Source organism: Pagrus pagrus, assembly GCF_965226575.1.
Source record: "Pagrus pagrus genome assembly, chromosome: 21".
In the NCBI taxonomy this organism is placed as follows: domain Eukaryota; kingdom Metazoa; phylum Chordata; class Actinopteri; order Spariformes; family Sparidae; genus Pagrus; species Pagrus pagrus.
In genome coordinates this window covers 25448531-25465945 of record NC_140208.1, presented here as the reverse complement: position 1 = coordinate 25465945, position 17415 = coordinate 25448531, and the positions used below count along the sequence as shown (strand labels likewise).

Sequence of the window (17415 nt, the reverse complement as noted above, 5' to 3'; positions counted from 1 at the left end):
GCACACAAGTCATTTGATAATGTGACACTTTAGTCAGTCTCCACAGGGACATTGTGAGGTCAGGGTCAGATATACTGCTGCAGTGGTAACAACTAAAGAAGAGCAGACTCCCTGCCCACTGTCAGGCTCAGGTCTGTATGACTGTATTACAATACTTTTTTACTTTTGTGATATTTTTAAAAATATTCCATTTTTATGTTGAAAATCAAGATCAATGAAGTTACCATACAAGGTTCCTCTGTCTAGGGTAAAACATTTTCTAAAAGGTGTATATATAAAAAAATATAAGAAAAACACATATAAACTTAAAGGAACATTTACTTTTTATTTTACATAGCAACGCCATTTTGGATGTCCGCGGTAGTTACCATTTATAGTTCCTTGCTGGATAAAGGGCTAAGGCTTAAATCAGGTTTTCTGGTGTCATGAAGATGGCTCACTTTTACCTGACAGAAATCACCATGGTAACCTGTGGTGAACATGAGTGTTCAGTTCAGAGGATCACCTGGCGAAGCAACAGTTGTCAGTCTACAAACTGACCAAGCAGCTCACTGAGAAAATGAATTGTTCTACAGGATCCCAATATGGACAAAAGTACCAAATAAAGAGTTTACAAAATAAGTGAAAAGTAATAAAAAGCAGCAGAGACATTATAGTCGATAAGTAAAATTGCTTTGTACCTAATCTTTACCACAGGAGGTGGTGGTGCTCATACCACTTTTGATTGCACACATGTTCCTTGTAGTTGCTTTTAAGGTTCCCTGGGGAGGTTTCTTCCAAACAAACAAAAGTTATATTAAGATTGAGTTTATACTCAGCAAATCACTTTGTGTGTTTCTTTGTGCTTAAAAAATGGCTTTTGCAAATGACAAAGGAAATGTATTTAACCCATATGTTAAACTATTTAAAATCTAATGTTGTTAACATCAATGTTTATTTGCCTGCAGTTTTCTTCGTTGCCTTTGTTGGTACATTCCTGCATTATAGCCACCTGTAGATCAGAGGAAACCATGTGAAACCATTGGTAGGAATGTGTATGTCATCACCTGAGTGCAGGTTCATGTCAATCCTTGTATGAGTGCAGGAAACAGTAGTATTTTTAGGGTGACTTAAGAAAACTCTAAACCATTTTAATACTCAGTGAGATAATCCGTCATCCGTCCTCATTCTCCTCGACCTATCTGCTGTGTTTGACACAGTCAACTGCCAAATCCTCCTCTCCACTCTGGCTGAACTTGGCATCGCTGACTCTGCTGTAACCTGGTTCACATCATATGGGGCGGCAGTAGCTCAGTCGGTAGAGACTTGGCTTGAAGACCGGAGGGTGACCGGTTTAAGTCCAGCTACAGACCACAACATGGAAGTGGACTGGTAGCTGGACAACCCACTGCTCCTTGTGTGTGTGTGTGTGTGTGTGTGTGTGTGTGTGTGTGTGTGTGTGTGTGTGTGTGTGTGTGTGTGTGTGTGTGTGTGAGAAGGTATATCAATGTCAAAACAACCAGAGAGATGCGCAGCAACGGGTGTGTGCACGCATGACAATTTTGTTGTGCGTGCGTTGTTACGTGCAGACTGTATTTCACGCGTAACAAGAAGCTGCGTGCGTACGAAGCAGCGTGCGCACGTCTGTCTGTCACTGTTTGACAAATGTTGTCACGCGTTCACACACGCGTGCGGTCGCAGTTTCTGATGTGCGACCGGAAGTTGATCTGCACCGTGCGCAACACACCGCGTACTTGGACGCCTCGCGTAGTTGTTCTGTGTTCCATGTTCATCCAGTAGATGGCGCAATCGATCCAATACGAGATACAGACATACAGGCTTTTACATGACATGATTCATTTGTTCCATGAAGACAGAAAGAGTTCTGTTGCTGTTTCTTTTACTTTGTTTCTCACATAAGACACAAAATCAATGACAAACATTTGTAAGTTAACCACGCCCCCCGCAGGTGATCACTTCATTGAGAACTGCTGGGACAGCTGGAGAGGTGCGTTAGGTTTGTGCACCTGAACAGCTGCAACACACTCCCAGGACTTTTGTTGGGAGGGGCGGGGGAAGCACGCACTTTTATCAATGATCCACCGTCCTGGTCCCACTGAGGACTCGAGCAGCAGCGTTTTTTATACATATATATATATATATATATATATATATATAACAAAAAAAACACTTCTCCTCCTTCTCATTCTTCTTTTATAATTCTGGCAGCAGTGTGTGGCTCACTGCTGCCTCCCCTGGTTGACGACACTTCAATAAAATGAAAAGGCCGACTACACGAGGCGTCTAAGTACGCGGTGTGTTGCGCACGGTGCAGATCAACTTCCGGTCGCACATCAGAAACTGCGACCGCACGCGTGTGTGAACGCGTGACAACATTTGTCAAACAGTGACAGACAGACGTGCGCACGCTGCTTCATACGCACGCAGCATCTTGTTACGCGTGACATAGTTTGCGCACGTCATTTCCGCCTACATGTGAGCGTGTGACAAAAATGTTCAATTATCTTCATGCGAGCGTTAATGCGTGCGTTCGCATAAAAACGCATGAATGTTACACGTAGTCACTACGCGTAGTGTGATTACCGGCGTGCAGCAGTCATACGCGTGAACGTGCGTGTGAACGGGGGACCATTATAAGTCAATGGGGAAACTACATTACACGTCAGGCGCTGCTTGCTGCACAGGCGTCAAAGCACGCGCGTGTGACACGTTCAGTTGATAGGTGCGCACGCATTATGACACGATTCTACTGTGTGTGTGTGTGTGTGTGTGTGTGTGTGTGTGTGTGTGTGTGTGTGTGTGTGTGTGTGTGTGTGTGTGTGTGTGTGTGTGTGTGTGTGTGTGTGTGTGTGTGTGTGTGTGTGTGTGTGTGTGTGTGTGTGTGTGCGTGCTTACAATGTGTAGCTAGGTATGGGTCAAATGCAGAGGACAAATTTCAGGTGTATTCTATTCTATACCTGACAAATCGCACATTTCAGATCATATGGAATGGCTCCTTGTCCAAACCCTGCTTTCTGGATTCTGCAATCACATCACATGGATTCTCTTACCACTGTTATGCAGATGACACCCAACTGTTCCTCTCTTTTCCCCCATCCTCCGACAGCCACGTTGCAACGCGCATCTCGGAATGTCTGGCAGACATTTCCGCTTGGACAACTGTGCATCTCCTCAAGCTCAACCTTCATAAAACTGAACTGTCTCACCTTCATCAACTGCGAGGAACCTGGGCGTAATCCTCGACAACGGACTATCCTGCAGATTTGCCCTCTACAACATCCGCAGGATCCGGTGTTTCCTCACAAAGGACGCAACCCAACCACTGGTCCAAGCGCTGGTCATCTACCGCCTTGACTACTGCAACTCGCTCTTGGCTGGACTCCCAGCCTCTGCGACTAAACCGTTGCAGCTTATCCAGAACGCTGACCCCCCTCCTCCGTGACCTCCACTGGCTTCCTATTGCGGCCCGCATCAGATTCAAGACTATGGTGCTAGCCTTCAAGACCGTCAACGGAACTGCACCCATCTATCCCCAAACACTGGTCAGACCACATGCCCCAGCGCGAGCACTTCGCTCCACTAAATCAGCTGGCCGGCTGGTACCGCCATCGCTGAGAGCAAACAAAGGTCGCTCAGCGAAGTCACGACTCTTCTGTGCCCTGGCACCCCAGTGGTGGAACGAACTCCCCACCAAAGTCACTTGCCATCTAGCAGCTACTATGCTCAGACGAGGGCTTGAAAATTGTTTTTATTTTTTAATTCTTACTTTATCAACGGTGATATGTTGTGGTTTCTTTCGTGTGACAAATGTACTTGCCCTAAATGTAGATGTATACAAAAAAGTACATCCACTTTCACGTTTAATCATAAACAGTCCACAGTTTTTAGCTCACTGAATTATAAATGCCTCACTTTGCACTTAACTTTAACTTAAAGGTATAGTTGGTAATGTTGGAGAGCTAGCAAGATTTGAAAGTGGCACCTCGTCTAAGCTCCATCCCCTTCTCCCCCTAACTCTTCTTCTTCTGTTGTTTTATGGCTGTTGGCAAACAACTGTTAGGTGTGCATTACTGCCACCTTCTGACCTGGAGTGTGTATCTCCTGCTAACTCCATATGGAGTGTGCTTAATATATCCGGCAACGGTGACACGTGATGAGTGCGCGCAGGGAGGAGGGGGGGACAGAGGGGGGTGCAGGCAGGACGAGACATGAAGGCATCTGATTGGTTCCTTCAACTCGGACCGAGAGGGAGGGATTGGTCAGAGTTTTTACAGGCCTGCAGCTGCCACAGAGGTATGATTTATTTCGTTCCTTTTTCTGAACACATTATGTATGGACAACTCTCAGGGTGGGAAGACCATTTCACCCAGTATAACAAAAGGTGTTTCTGAACAGGATTACCAACTATACCTTTAATAAGTTGCTTAATGAAGGTTAATGACAGAAATATTGTCTCTTTAAAACTCTATGCTCACATTATGTAGGATGTTTTGTCGCATGTTTTTATTTCTACTCATCTGTCTACCAATTGTGCAATAGATAAGATTTAGTTTAACACCGAATTTCACCTCTCTACAAAAAACTTTCTGTCCTGTGACAATAACCAAATTTCCCAAGTGCCCCAAGTGCCACCATGTCATGTTATATTACATAATGGTTCTGATGGTAATGATGTATGTGATTGCTTGTAATCAAGAACTCTGCCTCTTTAATGTGAGCCAGCTCATGGCTTGAGACCAAAACCCAGAATTAACTGGGCCAGCTAATAGGCAGTTGTGAGATGCAGGATCACTAATGTTGGGCTCAGCAGCAAAATTGAATTTGCATTGTGATACAGGACTCTGGTGTCTTTATTAAAACCTGTTGCGAGAATGTCTAATAGGACCATGTCTATACAAATCCAGTCTGTCCTTGACCAGAGCTCAGGTATGGAGCTCCAGGTGTGGAGTTCATGGGTCTACATGATGAGAATGCTGCCGTCACACAGGTGCACTTCCTCCCCCACCAGGTACAGTCGGTACATACACAACATACTCCCAACATTTCTGCTTTTTAAAGTAGCCTGACTTGTTCTTTTGTGTGGAATTGAATTCTCTGCTAGTCATTAGGAAATGCCTTTTGTGACTGTTAAATAGCCTTTTGGACAGTATTGAGAGATTGTCGCTTATGTTTAGGTTGAACTGGTGACTCTGCTGGATGACAACAGTCTACACATGTGGACTTTAAGAGCCCATAAGGGACTCTCTGAACTTCTGGAAATAGGACGCTTTACTCTCACTGGACCTCCTGGGTAAAACACATAGACACACTTGTACACATTTCCCCCTTTCTTGACCTGTTTCCAGGAAGGAACCATTTCAGAACCAAGGAATTTGAATTTTTTATTTTATATTTCAACAAAAAGGTATCGATTGTAGTTGTAGTTTCTTCCTCCAAAGGTCCCTTATCTCAAGGTACTTTATTCCAACCAAAGCCTCCTGCCTGAACAACATGGTTACTGCAAAAAACAAAGCTGTTGCTTGTATACTGTATGAGTATAAAGTTCTGTTGGCGGTTTTGGGGAATTAATTCAGTTCCTGTGATCTCACCTGTCTGTTCTTCTCCACCTCAGTGCCCTTCCAAGTGTGACCAGAGTGACAGCAGTGCTGGCTCACTCCTCAGGGGAGTTGCTGCTGTTGGGGACAGAAGGAGGACATGTCTTCATCGTTGAAGTCCCAGGCTTCAGAGAGCTGGAAGAGAGAAACATCAGTCTCGATCAAGTCGCCAGCAGGTCGGCAGCTACCACACACCAACACACTGCACATTGTTTGTAACCTTAAGTCAGAGGTGCAGAGTAGAAAGGCTGTACATGCTGCCAAAGACACTCTACTAAACATTGACCTGAAGGGGACACAATCCTCATTTTGTAGTTTATATTTATAGAATAGTTCATGTTTCTCGAGGTTTGTTGTTTATTTTTAGCAGGTGGTGAGTTTCAAGTGTAATACGCTAGTTATATTTCATGTCTACATTGCGCACCTGTGCTTGTGCTCATGCATGAGTAACCATACCGTGCCAAAGCACACCTCTTCCAACCGTGCCAGGGCCAAGAAAGTGTACCATGCTTTAGCACTGTACGGAGCGCTCACACTAGCCAAACAAACTGGACTTTGGGGGTCAAACATGTACCTTTTGCTTTTTGTATGAAGGTTCTCTAGTGTATGTTTTTTCCCTTTGGAAATACTCAGTTCTTTGTATTTCAAATGGACTGACCATAAACAATATAAACGTGTTTTGATTGTTGAGACTAAAGCGCTTTCACACACAAAATACATCACTGTGTCATCAACAAATCAGCACTGTGCACACTGCCTCTCAGTCACTACTGATCGTATTTTTCCTGTCTCCTCAGTGTACCAGACGACTACATCGGCCGCAGGAATCTGGAACACGTAGAGGCCTTACAGGAGAACCCAGTAAACCCAAACCAGATTGTTATTGGCTACGGACGAGGTCTCATGGTTATCTGGGATTTGGAGAAGCAGTGTGCCCTCCAACACATCCCTGCCACACAGGTAACTTTTCTGCATCTCAGTGCAAGGCAAAATACAAGCCAGTCCTTGATAAACTGGTTATAACCAATATGCTAACTCTTGATATTTGCCTTGTGTATTTTCCTTGTAACACCGTGTAACCATAGCAACTGGAGAGTGTGTGGTGGACAGAGGATGGAGGCTACATTCTCAGTTCACACAGTGATGGAAGTTACTGTCGATGGATGGTGGGCGGAGAGGATGAAAACGAGGAGGAGGAGAAATCAGACATTCCTTACGGTGAGGAAATGGAGGTGTACTCCACCTGCACATTGGTCTTTATTGTCAGGCATGAAATTTGTTTTTCTTGAGGCTGATTCTCTTTATTTCGCTGCAGGACATTTCCCCTGCAAGGCCATCTCTAAAATAGTTCAGCTACCAACAGAAGAAGGGTGAGTCCACTTTTGATCACCAGTGAGATTAATTTGTGACATGTGTTAGATGTCCTCCCTTGCTGAAAGTGGTTCCAATGTCCTCCCATGTTTTATGTTAAACTTTATTTCTCAGATGTGTCACATGAGCCATTGTTACTCATTAATCTCTGGGTAAACTGAACTGAACTTGAACCTGTGTGTTTGTGTGTGTGTAGACCTCCGTTCCTGCTGTTCAGTGGTGGTATGCCCAGGGCCAGCTATGGGGACAGGCACTGTATCACAGTGATCCACAGTAAAACACACATAGCTCTGGACTTCACCTCCAGGATCATCGACTTCTTCGTCATCAGAGACGGACCACAGCACACAGGCAGGGAACGCACTAACACAAACAATTGGCATATGACACAAGGCCTGTAGTCTATATCCATCTCCAACAAATCCAACAACTCCAACATAATCTCGGTTTCCCTCAATTTGGTATTCATTTGACATTGTGTAATCAAGTCTTGTTTCTCCAGCTAGTTTTCCCCTGGTGAAAGATGACTTCTTGACCCCATTTACAGCTGGTATTAACATGTTATCTGTAGCCTGAAACCTTATCTGGATATGGAAAAATGCGTATTAATACACGATTGGAATGGTTGGTGATCAGATCGTCTGACAACATTTGGAGGTGATCTTGCATTGAGTTTAGATGTAAATGCAGGCCATACAGCATGGCCACATTCTTGGGAAAAAATCCTTTCACCTCTTAAAGTGACCAGAAGAAAACTAAAAGTAGCAGCATGTCTTCGATTGCAAAAAGTTATTGAAAAATGAATGATGCCTGTCAATGGCATTGCTTTCTGTGACGTCCAAAAAGTTTGTTTACATATCTGCAGCGCCACCTAACTAAAATACTTTTTGTGATCTGATCTCAGTGCAGTAGAATGTACAATTATGTACACCAGGTTTAACTGCAAATGCCTCTGGATTGGATGCTATACTCCGGATAACGTGTCTAGATACCGGTCACATGTTATTACCAGTTGGAAATGAAGCCTTCGTCTGTATGTACACACAACAAGGTTTCAAGATCCCTTTATTCATCTATTCAAAAAATCTGTATACTGACCTCCTGCATATAAATGCAAATTTGAATACCTTTGCATTGGACCAACTATCAAACTTCTTTAGCACTAAGTAATGAAAACTATACTACTACTACTGTTGGCATTGTAGCTTGCTTAGATTTGTGGAGAAGTGATGGGAAATAAAACATGTTTGTAACTGAATTAGCAGAGCTACTTTGTTAGCAGTGATTTTTCGATAGTACTGCAAGGATCGGGAAAAGCACATCAATAGTTTAAGACACTGGTTCCCAACCTTTTTTCCTTGGAGCCCGTGTGTGTGCAGTACTGTGTAAAAGTTTAAGGCAGGTGTGAAAAAATGCCGTAAACTACAAATGCTTTCAAGAATATGAATAATTATTGTTTATTTTTATCAATTTACAAAATGCAAAGTGAGCGAACAAAAGAAAAATCTAAATCAAATCAATATTCAGTGTTACTACCCTTTGCCTTCAAACCAGCATCAATTCTTAAAGGTACACTTTTTGTAGGATTCTAGTCAGGTGTATGATCAACCAATTATACCACTTGGGGACTTGGCTTGGGGACTCAAAGGTGGCTGGTTCAAGTCCCCCCTCGGACCAAAAAAAAAAAAAAAAAAGGATGATGTGGACTAGTAATGGAGAATACTGGTTCACATCCTGGGCATTGCCGAGGTGCCCTTGAGCAAGGCACAGACTCCCAGCACTGCTTGTTGGGCAACCGTTGCATGCGGCAGCCCTTTCACTCATTCTCCTCTATACACTATGTGTGTGTAATGTGAGTGATTAAATAACAACAAAGAATTTGAAAATGAAAAATAAAAAACTGGGTGAGGAATACCAAGGTGAGGATGTGGAAGGTCAGGTCATACACCATGGCAAGACTGAGCACAGCAACAAGACACAAGGTAGTTATACTGCATCAGCAAGGTCTCTCCCAGACAAAGATTTCAAAGCAGACTGGGGTTTCAAGATGTGCTGTTCAAGCTCTTTTGAAGAAGCACAAAGAAACAGGATCGTGGAGGATCGTAGACGCAGTGGTCGGCCAAGGAAACTTAGTGCAGCAGATGAAAAACACATCAAGCTTATTTCCCTTTGAACTTAGAAGATGTCCAGCAGTGCCATCAGCTCAGAACTGGCAGAAACCAGTGGGACCCAGGTTCACTGTCCGGAGAAGTCTGGCCAGAAGTGGTCTTCATGGAAGCGTTGCAGCCAAAAAGCCATACCTCCGACATGGGAACAAGGCCAAGCGACTCAACTATGCACGTAAACATAGGAACTGGGGTGCAGAAAAATGGCAGCAGGTGCTCTGGTCTGATGAGTCAAAATTTGAAATATTTGGATGTAGCAGAAGGCAGTTTGTTCGCCGAAGGGCTGGAGAGTGGTACAATAATGAGTGTCTGCAGGCAACAGTGAAGCATAGTGGAGGATCCCTGCAAGTTTGAGGCTGCATTTCTGCAAATGGAGTTGAAGATTTGGTCAGGATTAACGGTGTCCTCAATGCTGAGAAATACAGGCAGATAAAATAAAAATACATCCATCATGCAATACCATCAGTTTGGAACAACCTACCAGCCGAGTTCCTTGAAAAACTGTGTTCAAGTGTACCTAGAAGAATTGATGCTGTTTTGAAGGCAAAGGGTGGCCACACCAAATATTGATTTGATTTAGATTTCTCTTCTGTTCATTCACTGCATTTTGTGAATTGATGAAAATAAACTATTAACACTTACATTTTTGAAAGCATTCTTAGTTTACAGCATTTATCACACCTGCCTAAAACTTTAGCACAGTACTGTATATATGTATATGTATGTATCTATATGCTCATTGAGAACTCCCAGTGTTGTCCTACGGAGGGCCTGAAGACATGCAGTCTCTGATACACACACATCATGAGATCAGTCATTTTGGGTGTGTTCTTTAGGTTTTGCTTTCAAAGAAGTGATTTAGATAATTAGTTCAAATTGGGTCTGTTTTAGTGTGAATTTTTTGCGATTCAGAGGCATTCGGACGCATTTTAAAAAGTTTATTATATTTTTTTTATTATTATTTTAATACGTTCTTTCTGCAGAGAAGGGAGACTAGTGTCGGACACGATTTGGAATGAAAGGGAGAAAACATGAGAGTGTTGTTAAGGCGGCCGCCTTAACAGGAAAGCACTGCGGGAAACCCTGACATATAATACTTTATAGTGCTATGCCAGGAGAATGTTCTGGGGTTTTAAATAAGTACTATACAAGTGAGAATAACCTATCCTAGATCAGTATGTATAGTATATCTCCAATTACTGTTATTTCTCTGTCCTGTCCCTCTGCAGGAGATCCCAGTGCACTGGTGGTCCTGGTAGAGGAGGAGCTGGTAGTGATTGACCTGCAGACAGAGGGCTGGCCAGTCATTCAGACTCCATACCTGGTTCCCCTCCACAGCTCAGCCATCACCTGCTCCCACCACGTCTCCGCTATCCCCCTCAAGCTGTGGGAGAGGGTCACTGCTGCTGGAGACTTGCAGAAGACACACTACTCTAAAAAGGTACACCATAAGGTCTTGTTTCAAGAAGGCTTCAATGTAGACCTTTGATTCCCGTGAATTTGTTGTGTTCGCTCATTTCCTGCCTTCCCTTTGTGTTTATTGTCATGATCATTTTTCACTGCTTTTGTCACATAACAAGGAATTCAGGAATACATGCAATTCAATTCAGTAAAGAAAACAGCCATTTCAAACCTTAATTGAGTGCTTGAAATTGATTTAGATGTCACATAATGTACAGTCTGAGAGAAGCATCGTGTTTTGGTTTGCAAATTGGCTTTCAATAAGATGTGAAATGACACTGTTGAAGGAAGATGCTAATTGACAGCACATGGATGTATTTTGCAGTATTGTATTTTTTCAGTCATAAGTTAATGAAGCTAGAAATGTGAGTACATCATCAACTGTTGATTAAATGTCTTGTCTCCTCAAAATGTAAGTTTCAAACTTTGACACTATGTTCTGTACCTCTTGACCACAACTATGCATGTTAATAAATAGACAAATAAATTGATTGTCCAACTATGTTTAAGGCTACATTAACCTCAACAAGTAAGTTAAAACCCATGTGAGTGTACTTCAGTCTGAAGTATAATACAAATCAGGCGAGCCCACTACAATAAACCAGTACCTCTACTGAGAGACAAAAGTAGCCAAATACAAACCTGTATGTGACTTGAAAGAATCCCCTTGAACTCTAAAGCTGCTCATCATATGGTATGCTGCATCCTGAATATGGACACATTCCTTCATTTCTGGTTGAACAGATGGCATTAAGTTGTTATTATTGTTAAACTTTAATTTCCCCTCTCTTCATACAGCCATGGCCAATCACAGGAGGCCAGAACCTGGCCCCAGACCCTCCACAGAGAGACCTGCTGCTCACAGGGTCAGTTCATCTCAACTTTGGAAATCTGTATTGGAACATTTCTGTAGCAGATTAACAATATTCTGTTAATATGTGTGTGCAGGCATGAGGACGGGACAGTGCGTTTCTGGGATGCATCAGGAGTCTGTCTGTATCCCATGTATAAGTTGAGCACAGCTGGAGTGTTCCACACAGATGCTGACCCCAATGATAACATGAACCAAGGCACTGAAGGAGAGTGGCCGCCATTCAGAAAGGTGTGTGTCTGTAATACAATTAAGCATTATTAGACAAGACGAAAGCGTAAGCTTTATCGTCATGACAGTGATGCAGTCAGGGCCGATGTGCTTGCTCAAGTGTAATATTGCAATTATACAACTGTTACAACAAAAGATGCTATCAAAATGTGTTCATGTTGAGGAGCAATTTCCCTGGAAATACATTGGGTCTGACTTATTACTGGTTATGCCAGTACATTTATATATGTACTGAAACCTAGTTTGCAGCAAGTGGGCCAAGCCTGAGTTACTTTCTGGTCCCCGTTGAGTCAAGTCCAGAGTGTTGTAATGTGAATAATATTTTTACTGATAAACAAGGTGTACTGTTATGCTGATTTGATCATCTTCTAATTGTCTAAAGTGTGTTTGTGGTTGAACTTGGAAACTGTATTAATGAGCCAAACCTTTGTTGTGGCAACCTCAAACAAAACTAAAGTTTTGTAATCTGCAGTTGAAAAAACAAGTTAAGATTTAAGCGAATTGATTTTAGATTCACATAGTGTTTGTTTGTTTTAAAGGGGCAATCCATCAATTTTACACAAATCTCTGTTTAAGCTTCATAGTAGTACTGCTCAGCCTGTGAAAACAATTGTATAATGTCCTTTAAGAACCTGGACCATCACTAAATTACCTTTGTACCCATTGTCCAGGTTGGCTGTTTTGACCCTTACAGTGATGACCCGAGGCTTGGCGTTCAGAAGATCCACCTTTGTAAATACAGTGGTTATCTGACTGTGGCTGGCACTGCTGGACAGGTGAGGTAGCTGCTAAACATTTGTTAACACTGACTGTAGTTTATACGGTAATATAGTTAACCTACTAAAGGTTTCTCAAATTGATTCGTCCGCACTACTGTAGCACTGACACAGTGTCACTGCATGAAGTCTTGTTCTGAAGTATGAAAAGGGAACTTACATTTCTGCAAGGTTTTTGCAAATGTCTGGTATGTGCACTTCTCTTTCAGGTCAAAGTATGAGCTGATAGGTTGAGGCGTAGTGGTGAGAACAAAATTAGCGTCTCTCCTTTTCTTCAGCCATCTTGATCTTGATATTAGAGTTGCAATGGTTAGTGGATTAATTGATCAGTTGATCGCAAGAAAATTGACTATTTTGGTAATTGATTAATCGCTTCAGTCATTTTTCAAGCAAACATGTCAAACATTAGCTGGTTCCAGCTTCTTAAAGGTGAGGATTTGCTGTTTTTTGTAATTTATGACAGTTGGGACAGTTGATTGAAAAAAAAAGATTTGAAGCGTCACTTTGGGCTCTGAGAAATTGTGATGAGCTGTGATTTTTTTTTAGCCGTGTTATAGGCCAGACAATAAAAAGAGTAATCGCGAACCTAGTCCGCAGATTAATAGATAATAAAAATAGGTGTGTTGGAGCCCCACTTGATGTCACTTTTACAGAGGCTTTGTTCTGCATATTCACTTGTATTCCACTGTGTCTTGTGGTGGAATCGAAGATCTTATACATGTGCTTTTATTTTGAAGAACACGTTTGAGACGGAAACAGGGAGTTGGGAAGAGAGCAGCAGCTCAACAGATAAGCTAGTGGGGAGTTCCATGTTGTGGGTCCTGCTGAATAAATGGTGGTAACCTGAAAGTCTCGTCTGTTGGTATTTATTACCGGAAAACACAACATGTCTTGTGTTTGTCTTTCCAGATCCTGGTGCTTGAACTGAATGATGAGGCAGCAGAGCAAACAGTGGAGGCTAAAGTTGTGGATTTGCTGCAGGGCCAAGAGGGGTTCCGCTGGAAGGTATTGAGCAGAGTTGGATGGTTACTGCAGGAACAATTCTAATGTGTTACTCATCTCTCCATTAAATCTGTAATATCTTAGTATGCTCATAACGGTGTTTTACTTTCCTGTTACATCCCTTTCAACATTTTTGAATGTACCATACCACCCAACAGTATAACTCTGCCAGTTAAAGCGATCCACTCAGTATATTGATGGTTTTCTTGTTGATTAGGGCCACACTCGGCTGGACGTGCGAGAGGAGCCGGTGCTGTTTCCTCCAGGTTTCCAGCCTTTTGCTCTGGTCCAGTGCCAGCCTCCTGCTGTGGTCACTGCTCTCACCCTGCACTCAGAGTGGAAGCTGGTAGCTTTTGGCACCAGCCACGGCTTTGGCCTGTATGATTACCAACAGAAGAACAACGTCCTCGTCAAGTAAGGAGACGCAGGGAAAGAGTAAACTTTCAGTATACAAATACAGCTTTAATCTCAATTTTTTACATTCTAGAAATCTGCTGCTTAGTTCCTCACAAGTTTGGTCCATGCAGGTTTTTACTGTCTTTGTCACAAGCCTTTTTATTGGTTCTAATTTGTAGTTTCCCTGAGACTGCTGTATCAAAGCACACATAAAAAGACATCTATTTACATGCACAAGGACTTAAGAGATTGTTCCAGGTTAAATTATAGTATACATTCAGGGTGAGACAAACTTTGCTAAAGAAGCAGAAGCAAAGAACACCAGCTTTTTCATGTGGACTTGGAAGTGATCAGTTTTTCTGAAAGTTAACTTTTTTTTTTTAGATTGTTTTGTAGATTAATGGTGCCAGTATTTTGTACATCAGTGCATTAATTACTGTATCCGTTAACTGTATTTTTACAACTGTAGGTGCACCCTAAACCCCAGTGACCAGCTGGCCATGGAGGGTCCTCTGTCCAGGGTGAAGAGCATTAAGAAATCCCTCCGACAGTCCTTCAGGAGAATCAGACGCAGCAGAGTCTCGCTAAGGAAACATCACGTCAACAATGCCGCCAAGGTAGATCTGCAGCTCTCTTCTCATCTGGTCGTCGGGACTCAATAGAAGCAGTACTGAGAAGATCAGAAATCATCTCCTTAAAACATTTTTTTTTCTTTAACCTTTATCACTCGTCTCTTGTGTAGCTTCAGGAGGCAAACGCCCGCCTGGAGGCTGAACTGGCAGAGATGGAGCTGGCTCCTGTCCAGAGGAAGATTGAGGCTCGCTCCTCAGATGACTCCTTCACCGGTCTTGTACGGACGCTGTACTTTGCTGACACCTTCCTCTCAGATAGTGAGTCACACTGTCAACACTAATTGCAGCTCATAAAAAAACATTTACTATACTCCGGGGTTTTCAAACATCTCCTCATTTTCTTGTAGGTTCACATAACTCACCCTCCCTATGGGCAGGGACCAATGGCGGCTGTGTGTTTGCGTACATGCTCCGCCTTCCTCCTGTAGAGCACAGAGCAGACGAACCAGTCACAGCACAGCAGGGTGAGAAATAGTCTTTGATGTTTGGGGTAGACTGTGTCCATCATTTCTGTCTTCTTGTTGTAACATTCTGTCTTTCTTCCTTTCCTCCAGCTAAGGAGATCCAGTTGATGCACCGGGCTCCTGTTGTTGGCATAGTGGTGATGGACGGTCACGGGGCTCCTCTCCCTGAGCCCCTGGAGGTTGCTCATGACCTGGCTCGCTCACCCGACATGCAGGGCTCACACCACCTCCTGGTCATATCTGAAGAACAGTTTAAGGTCAGGATCACACATAGACACACACTCAGGAACACACTGATCGGCTGAAAAGATGATTTCTCAAGAGAAGACCACCATACTTAGCTGTAGAGTGATGTTTCTTGTCCATCACATTCTTCGGCTGAGTGCATACACCTGTAGGCAAAGAGCCATCAACCAGACAACAGGCAAAAAGTTAATTAAAGCTCTTGTGTAACTGGTATTAATTACCAATAGCTGATATAATGTGGCTCCTGTGACAGTTATCCATTTAAAAGAGGAGCTGCCGAGTGTCCTCTGCTTTGTTCTTAGATAATACAAGAAGAGTGTCAAAATTTTCATAAGGGATACGTTAGCCTTTGAGTTTAGCAGATTTATCCAGATTTTTTTACAACCAGGAATTGGCTTAACACTAGATAATCCAACACTATACAAATACAATGTATTGTCAACCTTAACCATAACTGACTTTAATGAAACATTTCAATTGGATTTAACTGAAAGATGCAGGTATATAAACATTGTTCTGGGTTTCAGTTTTGTTGTTCCATTGTCTGTTGTTTCAGAGGCTTTTCCAGTAAAGGACACCAGTTGTTTATTTTTCAGCATGATCAATATTCAATTCAATATTCAAGACCTGTAGAGGCCTTGGATTTTGATAATATTAAAGATGTATTTAGGGCTGACCTGAATGTTTCAAAGCTTTACCCTTTGCCATGGAAATTGACATACAAATCAACATTCAAATGCTTTGTTTGTTTGTTTTGGAAGCATGTGTTGAGTCGACTGCACCAAAAAAAGGCAAAAGACTGACGCAGAGCAAGAAACAGAGCATTTAATTAGTCTAAAATCCTGTGCACAACTCCAGTCCTGTGACGATGGAGCTGTGACAAGCACTTGCAACTTACTTTAGGAGATGTTAAAACAACAATTTCAATTTTTACTACAAAATTTAAAACGGCATTAAGTAGCGATCACCTGCCTGAAGAAGTTGTTGAGCTGACCATGTTGGTGTGTTCAGGTGTTCACCCTGCCGAAGGTCAGCGCTAAGATGAAGCTGAAGCTTACGGCCACAGACGGCTCCAGAGTGCGGAGGGTAGGTGTGGCCTGGTTCGGCAGCAGTCGGTCGGAGGACTATGGTGAGAGCGGCCTAGTGGTTCTGACCAATCAGGGCGACCTCCACGTGGTGTCACTGCCGGCAGTCAAGATGCAGGTCCAGTACCCCTGCATCCGCAGAGAGGATGTCAGTGGCATCGCTTCCTGTGTCTTCACAAAGCATGGCCAGGGTAAGGACATTCCTGCACACACATTTTTACTATACTTGTGAGGAACATCAGGTCTGACCATTGCTGCTACAGACCTAAGCTAAGCATTTATTTCAGTCTAAACATAATTCTAACCTAAACCCTAAAACCAAGTCTTAAGTCTAATACAGAATTGAGGACCTGATGGAATTTGTTAACTTAGTGATACTAGACCTGAATTGTCTGCTAGCTGTAATTTTTCTTTAAAAAAATAAGAATGGATTTTAAAGGAGTTGTTCTTCCAAAAAGGAAAAGTTTATGTTTTTACTTTCACATCTACATAACAAGTAAATATGCTTTCTCCAAAAGAACTACAGCTTCTTTAGAGTTCCAAAAATGGCAATAATATGAATTGACATTTGACTCTTAATGTCCTCTAATGTCCCTCTTTCGAAATCTTTTTTCTTGATTGCACCTCTGAGACCCATTGTGTGCTGTTGTCTTCCTTCAGGCTTCTACCTGATCTCTCCATCTGAGTTTGAACGCTTCTCTTTGTCTGCCCGCTACCTGGTGGAGCCTCGCTGTCTGGTGGAAGTTCCTCTTCGTTCAGGCTCCTCCAACCAACACAGGCCACAGCCTGACGGCGCTTCATCCGCTCTTAGGTATGTACCTCTTAACTTCTAAATTTCACTCTGGAAATGCACAGTTTCTTTCAGTACTCATTTGTCTTCTCTGTCCCTCTAGAAATGCCAGACAAGACAGTGAGGATGCAGGTAAAATATTCAGAGACCTCTACAGTCAGAATACCAGCATCATAAGTAAACATGCATGAGCCATTGGCTGAGAAACACTACATTTCCGGATGTACTCTTCTCCTTGATGTTGTTAAACTCTGTGCTTGTGCTGTCTGTCTGTTTTTACACACACACACACACACACACACACACACACACACACACACACACACACACA

General features: G+C 42.8%; 1 protein-coding gene across 1 annotated transcript in view; it reads left to right on the top strand.

The window, feature by feature from the left end:
- The window catches only part of llgl2 (LLGL scribble cell polarity complex component 2), a 35390-nt gene that overhangs the window by 13732 nt on the left and 4243 nt on the right, over positions 1–17415 (top strand). The window contains exons 4-23 of the mRNA XM_084341630.1: positions 4927–5008; positions 5175–5290; positions 5612–5770; positions 6392–6554; positions 6680–6812; positions 6910–6964; positions 7162–7316; positions 10360–10571; positions 11390–11457; positions 11540–11693; positions 12365–12469; positions 13379–13474; positions 13689–13885; positions 14337–14484; positions 14610–14757; positions 14847–14963; positions 15054–15220; positions 16221–16485; positions 16955–17105; positions 17188–17216. Coding sequence (XP_084197756.1) covers positions 4927–5008; positions 5175–5290; positions 5612–5770; positions 6392–6554; positions 6680–6812; positions 6910–6964; positions 7162–7316; positions 10360–10571; positions 11390–11457; positions 11540–11693; positions 12365–12469; positions 13379–13474; positions 13689–13885; positions 14337–14484; positions 14610–14757; positions 14847–14963; positions 15054–15220; positions 16221–16485; positions 16955–17105; positions 17188–17216 — 2720 coding nt within the window. The remainder of the gene's footprint in view (positions 1–4926; positions 5009–5174; positions 5291–5611; positions 5771–6391; positions 6555–6679; positions 6813–6909; positions 6965–7161; positions 7317–10359; positions 10572–11389; positions 11458–11539; positions 11694–12364; positions 12470–13378; positions 13475–13688; positions 13886–14336; positions 14485–14609; positions 14758–14846; positions 14964–15053; positions 15221–16220; positions 16486–16954; positions 17106–17187; positions 17217–17415) is intronic.